Source organism: Xenopus laevis, chromosome 5L (genome assembly GCF_017654675.1).
Source record: "Xenopus laevis strain J_2021 chromosome 5L, Xenopus_laevis_v10.1, whole genome shotgun sequence".
Classification (NCBI taxonomy): Eukaryota; Metazoa; Chordata; class Amphibia; order Anura; family Pipidae; genus Xenopus; species Xenopus laevis.
The window spans coordinates 62,033,891-62,044,974 of NC_054379.1; the positions used below are offsets into that span (position 1 = coordinate 62,033,891).

Genomic DNA, 11,084 nt, shown 5'->3' on the forward strand with positions numbered 1-11,084 from the left:
AAGACAGAACTTGATTTGCTTTAGCAGCCACAGAATGACACTGCCCAGAATTAGACAACGTGTTATCTACAAAGACCCCTAGATCCTTTTCATTTAAGGAAACTCCCAACACACTGCCATTTAGTATATAACTTGCATTTATATTATTTTTGCCAAAGTGCATAACCTTGCATTTATCAGCATTGAACCTCATTTTCCAGTTTGCTGCCCAGTTTTCCAGTTTAGACAAATCACTCTGCAAAGTGGCAGCATCCTGCATGTAACCTATAGTTCTGCACAATTTAGAATCATTTGCAAAAATAGAAACAGTACTTTCAATGCGCACCTCCAGGTCATTAATAAACAAATTGAAAAGCAAGGGACCTAGTACAGAGCCCTGCGGTACTCCACTTACAACACTGGTCCAATTAGAAAATGTTCCATTTACCACCACTCTTTGTAGTCTATCTTTTAGCCAGTTCTCTATCAAGGTACAAATACTATGTTCCAGACCAACATTCCTTAATTTAACCAGTAACCTTTTGTGTGGCACTGTATCAAATGCTTTAGCAAAGTCTAAGTAAATCACATCCACTGCCATCCCAGAATCGAGGTCTCTACTTACATTCTCATAAAAAGAAATTAAGTTAGTCTGGCAGGATCTATTACGCATAAAACCATGCTGGCACAAACTCATAGTATTATGATTTGCTATGAAGTCCAGTATCTTATCCTTTATTAACCCTTCGAAAAGCTTTCCTACCACTGACGTCAAATTGACTGGCCTATAGTTTTGAGGCTGAGAACGGGATCTTTTTTTGAATAGAGGCACCACATTAGCAATTCGCCAGTCTCTCGGGAACCATGCCAGATCTCAGATATTGTATCACCCTTAATGCAACTATTGCAATGCTTACAAGCAAGGCATGGATAGGTACCATTCCTTGTACCACAGAGTGTACCCTGTCTCAACATCTTTCCTGCTCCAAAATCTGCTCGCACTAGTTTATCCCTAAGGGATTGTGCCCTCTTAAATGACAATAAAGGTGGGTTTTGAAAAACAGGTATCCCTTGGCAAGCAACTTTTAAGATGTCCCAATGCTTATTAATTATTTTTCCAACATCTTTAGACAGAACATTATAACAGGTTACAAAAGCTAATATATCTCCTTTTTTGGTATTTTCATTACCATCTGGGACATTATTTCCCCTTTATATCTCTCTAATGCCTTCTTGGGATAGCCCCTAGCAGTTAGTTTATCTTCCATTTCATCCAGCCTATTTTCTAAAGCACTATTTTCAGATACTATCCTCTTAACACATGCAAACTGAGATTTTGGTACAGATCTTTTTACATGGGCTGGATGAAATGAAGAATACAACAACAGAGTGTTTTTATCCGTGGGCTTTACATACAAATCAGTTGCTAGTTTGCCATCATTTTTATAAACCCACATATCAAGAAAATTAATCCTTTGTAAATCAACATGTGACGAAAATTTTAAAGAGCTTGAATATTCATTCAGCTCAATAAAAAATGCATCAAGGGTCATATGTGGCCCCTCCCAGAGCATACACTTACAGTGTTGTAAAAACTTTTGACAAAGATATTCGCATAAGTCCCATTTGACCCCATTGCTCATAAAATTTATCCTGAAACTTAAAGTAATTTTCCCCAGAATTATTCTAAGAAGCATGATAACTAACCGTTTTTGTGCCTCATCCCAACATGGATCATTATGTAGACACTGTTCAACTGCCTCTATTCCACCCATATGGGGGATGTTGGTATACAGACTTTCAATGTCTAATGTAACCAGATATATCTCGTCACTAATTGGACCCAGTTGTTTTAATTTACTGAGAAAATTGGAAGTATCTAAAATAAAGGATTTCTGTTTCTCCACATGTGGGTGCAATACCTTATCCAGGAAAACCACAATCGGGTTAAATACCGATTGTACCCCTGCAACAATTGGACGTCCTGGAGGGTGTTCAGGATTTTTATGAATTTTGGGCAGGGTGTACAATACAGGAGTAACCGAATTGGGTTGTTTCAGAAATACTGCCAGTTTTGTATCAATAACTTTATTATCTATGGCTTCTTGTAAAATCGTGCTTATCAATGCCTGTATTTTAGGTAATGGATCCGTGGGAAGCAAAGCAAAGCTTTTTTTCTCAATGCAGGTGGGAAGCTCTTTTTGTATACGCTCCATTAGAGCCAGCTCGAGATCCCCATCGCTCTACAAAGCTTTCATCATCTTGGAACATAGTAGGTCGTAAATGGGAACGCAGGCCACGTGGAATTCGTTTCAACTTGTAGTATTCTGCTAAAGTCTTTAAATGCAAATCTAATGTAATAAAACTTTACATTCCTTTTCCCACTCTCTGTATAAATTAATGGCATCTAGTTGGGATAAAAAGTCTCTTTGTATAGAGACTGCAGTTAAAATCTTTGCTGCCTCCAATTCAGTATAGGCATATGTACTAGTTTTTTGAGACATCTTATAGCCTTTATTAAATGCACGGATATGGTGAAATCTAGAGCATATAGACAGTTATCCAGCATTCAAATTACGACCTACTATGTTCCAAGATGATGAAAGCTTTGTAGAGCGATGGGAATCTATCTTAAACAAATGCTTATTGGATCTCGAGCTGGCTCTAATGGAGCGTATACAAAAAGAGCTTCCCACCTGCATTGAGAAAAAAAAGCTGTGCTGGAACAAGAGCTGCGGAACACTGAGGCAGCGTAGAAGTTTGAGGTCGGACGGAGTAAATTGCAGAGCTCATTACGCCAATGCCAGGATGAGGTAGAGATGCGGAAACGCCAGAAGTTCCAACGTGATGGCACTGATTATGAGATCGGCAGAGTGTACCGATGGGCGCATACAGAAAATCCACCAGGCATTGGACAGGTAACCTCAGGGGCAATACGCGTGGAAAAAAGAGCCCAGAAATATGGCGAAAACAGCAAGGGGGTCAGACACGGACTCCTCAACAACCTCACTGGATTTTTTAGGTGGCTCGCAAGACGACAGCCAGGCAGAAGGAGAGGCAGCAGGAAACATAGGAGCAAAGGGCAAATCAGACCGGCCACAGAGGGAACGGAAACGCCCTGCTCGTTGGTGGTAAATATTTCTTCATGTACTCTAACTACTGATAAACAAAAAATATTGCAAAGGGGGCTATCATTTTGCCCTGACTCAAGCCCGGATTTTTTTGGGCTACATTTTGAACTGACACGGTTCTTTAGAACCATTAAACTAAAAGCACATTTTGGGACAATGGAAAATTTAAAGGACATGTCAGGTAATATACAGTATATGAAAATATGTTTACGTTACCCATGTTTGATCTGCATTTAAAGAGTGATTTTACACCTGATAAATCAAGTAAGGGAGTTGATACATATATAAATATGGTCAAGGAGGATATTAAAAAACTAGAAGATATGTATAGATTAAGGAAGATTGAAAATAACACACCTAATCTTACTAAACCAGAAAAAATGGCCCTTAAAAATTTACAAGAGCGAAAGGATATAATGATTAAACCCACTGACAAGGGTGGAGCGGTGGTCGTTATGGATAGGACATTCTATGTACAAAGTATTAAGACTATGTTAGCAGATACCAATACATATACTTTGCTTCCCACGGATCCATTACCTAAAATACAGGCATTGATAAGCACGATTTTAGAAGAAGCCATAGATAATAAAGTTATTGATACAAAACTGGCAGTATTTCTAAAACAAGCCAATCCGGTTACTCCTGTATTGTACACCCTGCCCAAAATTCATAAAAATCCTGAACACCCTCCAGGACGTCCAATTGTGGCAGGGGTACAATCGGTATTTAACCCGATTGTGGTTTTCCTGGATAAGGTATTGCACCCATATGTGGAGAAACAGAAATCCTTTATTTTAGATACTTCCAATTTTCTCAGTAAATTAAAACAACTGGGTCCAATTAGTGACGAGATATATCTGGTTACAAAGACATTGAAAGTCTGTATACCAACATCCCCCATATGGGTGGAATAGAGGCAGTTGAACAGTGTCTACATAATGATCCATGTTGGGATGGGGCACAAAAACGGTTAGTTATCATGCTTCTTAGAATAATTCTGGGGAAAATTACTTTATGTTTCAGGATGAATTTTATGAGCAATGCTGTGGCACAGCAATGGGGTCAAATGTGGCCCCTACTTATGCGAATATCTTTGTCAATAGTTTTGAAGAAACATATGTGTATCGAAATTTGAAGTTTTTACAACACTGTTAGTGTTGGTTTCGCTACATTGATGATGTCTTTATGCTCTGGGAGGGGCTACATATTTTTATTGAGCTGAATGAATATTCAAGCTCTTTAAAATTTACGTCACATGTTGCTTTACAAAGGATTAATTTTCTGGAGGTGTGGGTTTATAAAAATAATGGCAAACTAGCAACTGATTTGTATGTAAAGCCCACGGATAAAAATACTCTCTTGTTGTATTCTTCATTTCATCCAGCCCATGTAAAAAGATCTGTACCAAAATCTCAGTTTGCACGTGTTAAGAAGATAGTATCTGAAAATAGTGCTTTAGAAAATAGGCTGGATGAAATGGAAGATAAACTAACTGCTAGGCGCTATCCCAAGAAGGCATTAGAGAGATACAGTATAAAGGGGAAATAATGTCCCAGATGGTAAAGAAAATACCAAAAAAAGGAGATAGATTAGCTTTTGTAAGCTATTATAATGTTCTGTCTAAAGATTTTGGAAAAATAATTAATAGGGATTGGGACATCTTAAAAGTTGCTTGCCAAGGGATACCTGTTTTTCAAAACCAACCTTTATTGTCATTTAAAAGGCCACAATCCCTTAGGGATAAACTAGTGCGAGCAGATGTTGGAGCAGGGAAGATTTTGAGACAGGGTACACTCTGTGGTACAAGGAATGGTACCTATCCATGCCTTGCTTGTAAGCATTGCAATAGTTGCATTAAGGGTGATACTATATATCACCCGCATAAGGGTACTATATTTAAGATCAAAGGGTACCACACATGCCTGTCAACATTTGTAGTCTATGCAATAAAGTGTCCATGCGGCCTGATGTACATCGGTCAAACTACTAGACAGGCTAAAGAAAGAATAGGAGAACATAAATCTGATATAAAGAGAAAGGTACAACAAAATCCTGTAGCATGTCACTTTGTAGAGGCGGGACACTCTGCGGTTCCAAATTTTACAACAGGTTCCCAGACCTAGGAGAGGAGGTGACAGGGTTAAACAACTATTAAAATATGAGGCAAATTGGATTAGAAAGCTTGGTACCCTGATGCCCGGTGGTTTGAATAAGGAATATGAACTATGTCCTCTGTTATAAATATGGCATTTTAAACTTTTTCAACTAATTTTAATATGATACTTTACTTTGCTTATCTTCTAGTGACTACTAGATACTATTGAAGCAACAAAAGCTAAGTTAGTCTTTATGTTACAAATAAGTGAACTTTAATATTGTATTAAATGAAGTAAGCGTATTTTGTTACAAATTGTTGTTACAATGCTTCAAACACAATATTTTGATACATTGTATTAGTCATAACCACTAGGGGGCATTGTTAATGTGGGTATTTAAGGAAGTTACATTTTGCAGTTTTATACTTTGTCAGCTTGAAAAAGGACCAGGAGGTCCGAAACGTTGCTGTGCCAGATGTAATTCTGAAATAAAGGCGGTTTTATTTGGATATGGGAGTACTGCTATCTATTTTTGATGTCGTTTGAAGGATGTGAAGGTGAACACATTAATTGGCGTGCACCCCTTAAAGTAAGCCTTTACAGATTTGAATGCTGGATAACTGTCTATTTGCAATTTAAAAGTACAAAATGCACAACTGTCTATAGCAGTCCAAAAATAATAAATAATAAAAGTAATGCAATGAATAATATACATTTTGCTGCATTAACAATGCAATGGTCATGCATATAATACAAATATTCAGACATAATACTGGATGGCAAGGACACAGCAGCTATTGAGTTAGCACATGTTTGCCAATTAAAAAATAATGTACTGTATGCCTTTGCAGTATATGAGTTTGCCAAAATGTCCTTTGGAAGTGCACAATCTGCCTGGGGGTGGCACATAAGGAACCCCGCTTCTGCCCCCTATCCGTCCCATAATTTGTGCATTTTTCTTGTGAGCAAGTTGGAGAGCACTGGGCACAATGGAGCTCCATACTTAACTGTCCTATGGCAGGCGGTAAAACCAGGACTGCTTTGCGGATACCGGAACTCCACCTTGTGCCAAATTTTTTATATTTGGCCCAAGGTGCAGAACGCAGTCGTACCCTGGACTCCCCCTGGGATATCAGTAAATTACTCCCAATATGTTCATCTGCAGTTGCATCTAGGAATATAAATAATGGATAAATGCAGTGTGAGAATAGTCCATTGTGTGAATTCTTTGGAGAGTCCCTACCTAATTTTGTATATTTTTGTGTAACTGAAGCAAAGAAATGTTTTTTCAGTAACTTTACATATTAGGACTCATCAGTGTATTCTTTTCTTTAAAATAGTTGTGGATCATTACTCCAGTGAAATTGTCTTCAACAGTGTCCGGGTTATTGCCTTAGCTATTATTGGACTAGGATTCTTTTTACTCTTATTACCAGAAGATTGGGATGTTTGGATTATAAAACTTCTTACACGTCTAAAAGTGAGGAAGAAAGAAGAATCATCTGAAGGAAATAATAGCACTGTAGTTCAATTCAGACTCTACAGAACTAGACCATCATTCACACATTAAGAATTATATTTTATATATCATTTAATATGTGTATGTATTAAAATCACCACATGTAAATTTCTGTAAAGATTTTTTTTTAACCATGTGAGGTATGTAAAAAAATAGTAAGTACATTATTATTATTATTTATTATTATTAACATGTATTTATATAGCACCAACATATTGCATAGCACTGTAAAATAAATGTGATTATACAACTAAATCACATGAATTATATACATAGAACATATGGAGTTACATACATCACAATCAATACAGGTACAAAAGGTGAGGAAAGGCCCTATGCATAGGCATACACTCTAAAGGGAGGGGAGTAAAACACAAGGTGTGGGAGTGGGCAAGATCAAATTAAGTGGGTGTTACGTTTGGTAGTTAAGCAGAGTGAGGGTAGGCTTCTAGGAAGAAGTGCGTTTTAAGAGATTTCTTGAAAGCAGAAATGTTGGGAGAAAGTCGGACAGACCGTGGGAGAGAGTTCCAGAGGAGGGGTGCAGCCCTTGCAAAGTCTTGAATGCGGGCATGTGAGGAGGCAATGAGAGAAAAGTTGAGTAGCAGGTCAGTAGAGGAGCATAGTAAGCGTTGAGTGAGTATATAGAGATGAGTTCAGAAATGTAGGGTGGGGCAGAGTTATGAAGTGCTTTGAAAGTCAGTGTCATTAATTTGAATTTGATTCTGAAAGGTAACGGAAGCCAGTGCAGGGATTGACAGAATGGCGAGGAAGAGCGGTTGCTTAGGTATATGAGCCTCGCAGCAGTGTTCATTATGGGCTGGAGAGGTGACAGTCTCTTGAGGGGAAGGCCAATTAAAAGAGAGTTACAGTAGTCTAGACGTGATATGATGAGAGAGTGAATAAGAATTTTGGCAGCATCTTGGGTGATAAATGATCGTATTTTGGATATTTTCCTTAGGTGGAATTGACATGATTTAATAAGTGACTGGATATGAGGAGTGAATGACAGAGCAGAATCTAGGATAAACCCAAGGTCCCGGGCCTGGGGAGAGGGGGTGATAGTGGAATTGTTAACTATACTTCAGGGATGTTACTGGTGTTAGTTGGAGGAAAGAGAACCATTTCAGTTTTAGAGAGGTTCAATTTAAGGTAGCGTTGCGACATCCAGGTAGAGATAGCGGACAGGCAGGAGGAGACGCAAGTTAGGAGTTCTGGGTTGAGATCAGGAGAGGAGAGATAGATCTGAGTATCATCAGCATAGAGGTGGTAGAGGAAACCATACTTTTGATTAATTTGCAGAGGGAGGAAGTATAGAGGGAGAATAGTAATGGTCCCAGGACAGAGCCTTGAGGAACTCCAACAAAGAGAGGTAGGGGAGAAGATGATACTCCATTGTAGGAGACACTGAAGGAACGATTGGTAATTTAAGAAGAGAACCAGGACAGGGCTGTGTCACGAAGGCCAATCGAATGGAGGGACTGGAGGAGGAGAGGGTGATCTACAGTGTCAAATGCGGCTGAGAGATCAAGCATCATTAGTAGTTAGAAATAATTGTTGGCTTTAGCGGTTAAAAGGTCATTAGTTAGTCGAGTCAGGGCAGTTTCCGTGGAGTGTTGTGGCGAAAGATTAAATAGGTGAGTTAAGGCTTTGATTAGACAAGGATTGGTATTGCGGAGAAGTTTTGAGGGAATTGGATCAAGCAGGCAGGTGGTAAGGTGAGAAGAGGCCAAAAGCTTTGAGACTTCCTCATCAGTGACAGGGGTGAAGGAGCACAGGAGAGACTGGGGAGTGTGGAGGGAGGGTGGTGGAAGTCTAGGAGGGTTGAGTAGTGTAATGTCCCTTCTGATAGTGTCAATTTTGTTTTTGAAGTGCTCAGCAATATCTTGAGCAGAGACAGATGTGCATGGAGGGGGTGTAAAAGTTGTGCTGGTTTTTTAGAAAGGGAGTTAATGAGTGAAGTAAAGTATGTTTGTTTGGCTTGGAAGAGGCTGGTGTTATAGGAGCGCAGGCCAGATTTGTAGCTCCAAAAGTCTGATTCTGAACGTGATTTGCGCTGGCGACGCTCAATTGCACGTGAATGTCTTTGGAGCGCTTTTGTATGAGCAGTATGCCAAGGTTGAAGTGGTTTGGGTCTAGAACGTTTAGTTTTTATAGGAGCAAGCTCATTTAGGGCAGTGGTGAGAGTATTATAGTAGACAGAGGTAGCCACATTAGGACATGAGATGGCTGAGATATTAGAGTGAAGAGAGTCAAAGGAAGAAGAGAGATGTGACACATCTACAGCTTGCAAGTCACGGTAAGTATGTGTTTGGGGAATAGCATGGGGTGAGGAGGGAGTTAGTGAGAGTTGAAATGTGAGCATATTGTGATCAGAGAGGGGAAATGGTGAGTTAGTAAAATTGGTGGTTGAACAGAGTCTGGTAAATATAAGATCCAGAGCATTACCATTGGAGTGAGAGGGGGAGTCTGAGCATGTTACATGTTTACATTTACATACTATATGATTAACTTTCAGATGTAAAGGTTAAATTTTTAAGTAAACAGCAAGCTACAATTTAAATTATTGTTAATTTATGTAAAAACTGTAATAAAGAACATCTTAAGAAAATGTTGCTTACTGTTATTATATGTTAGTCTATTAATAAATAATATAAGTTTTACGGGAGACATATTGTGTCATACTCATATTTTAGTAATATATTCCCCTTTCTTAAAAATGTATAAAACTACTATATAAAAAAAGTTTATAAAAACAGTTTACCTACTAAAAAAACTATTATACTAGAGCCACAGAGAGATCCTTTCTCCTCAACGTGTCCGAGGCCAAACTGGAGAGTATTTGGCATTTTTTACTGACAGTGGAGTCAGCCTATAGTGATTCACATCTATATAAATCTCTGCACAGGATGGAGGAGCCTTTTTAAAATATTGCCACTAAGGTGTGGTGCAACAGAATATTTAAGGGACATCTTCAGAAAGGGGAAACAAAACAAAGGGGAAAATGGATGATTTATGCAAGGGCAAAGGGAAGCCTGGGATTAAGGAAGAGGAAAGAATCTGGTAGCACAATTGTTAAAAAAATAAGTGGGAGCAACATAAGAAGCAAAAAAAGAAGAAATGCGGTAACAAGGGGAAAAAATAGAGAGAGCTCTATATTTTGTTGATCCACATCTATAATAATCTGAGGCTTATCTGACTGTATAGTGTCTCTTAATGAATACATATAAAATACAGTTTATTACTATTGAAACCCATATATGGGCACTATGTATAGACATTAAGTACATCGTGCATGTGGGCTGCTTCGTTTTTTTGCTGCGGTGGGCTGATTTAAACTTTCAGTCTGGCCCTGCTCAGTCTAATGCACATGGCTAAGCAAAATGCCTGGAGTAACTGGTTAATTACCTTATATAAAGCATTGCTTGCACATCATTTTGTATCTAAGTTTGCACCATTTTAAAAATTAAAATGTTAACATTATCCTTCTTTCCTCTGAGAGCCATTGTGCCATTCTTTCCCGTGAATGCCATACATAACTTCTGACAGCTGCTGCTGTGCTGTTTACAAGGAATGTTCGGCTCCCTGCTTCTCTGCCTGGAAGAATAAAACCTGCAGCTGTCTGTTTCTCATCAAAACTTCTGCTGAAAGGCTTCAGAGCTGAACATTCCTTGTAAGCAGCTGACGGCTTGCCAAGCCTATCCAATTCATAGACAAGCTTTAAGTCCTGCCCACCCTTTCCTCTATAAAGGAATTCCTCCAAGTGCCGCCAACCTCTGGATGAATACTTTCAGAGACAAGAAGGGGAAGTCAAGGAAAGGGGCAGTATTTAAGTGGTTTTACAGTTTTGCTTTTTTCGCTTTTTTTCGCTTTGTCTCCCCCTTACCCTTTGAATTTTCCCTTCCTATAATCAGTTCTTCTTTTCTTCACTTGCACTTCATTTTGCTTTCCATTATCTTGCCCAGTTCTCCATGGAGAATTGCCACTTTCCTTTACTTCTGCCTTTATCTACTGATCTTCCCATTTACTTCTTGCCACTTATAAGTTTTTTTAAACTTTTTAAACACCTATGTGCATAACAAGTGGTCCTGTTATACTGCATACTTTTGTGGGCTGTGACTCATGCTGCTGTAATGCAGTACTGGGTACTGCTGTTTACTTGAACAATATTACTTGAGAAAGATTTATGACATTCTATTGGAATTCAATAGTGCACTCTGTACTGTCCTTCTTGTCAGACCTACATTCTACCCACTCAACTTCATGCTTTCTCCCCACAATCAAACTCTTGTATCCCTACTGTTCTAATCTTTTCATCACCGTCCTTCCAATATAATCTGCTCTCCCCTGGCTCCACCT

General features: G+C 38.8%; 1 protein-coding gene across 1 annotated transcript in view; it reads left to right on the forward strand.

Annotated features, from left to right (window-relative positions):
* slc35f3.L (solute carrier family 35 member F3 L homeolog) overlaps positions 1-6,915 on the forward strand; it is a 94,757-nt gene extending 87,842 nt beyond the window's left edge. The window contains exon 7 of the mRNA XM_041562820.1: positions 6,550-6,915. Within this exon, the coding sequence (XP_041418754.1) occupies positions 6,550-6,779 (230 nt within the window). The 3' untranslated portion in view covers positions 6,780-6,915. The remainder of the gene's footprint in view (positions 1-6,549) is intronic.
* Positions 6,916-11,084: the final 4,169 nt, after the last annotated feature.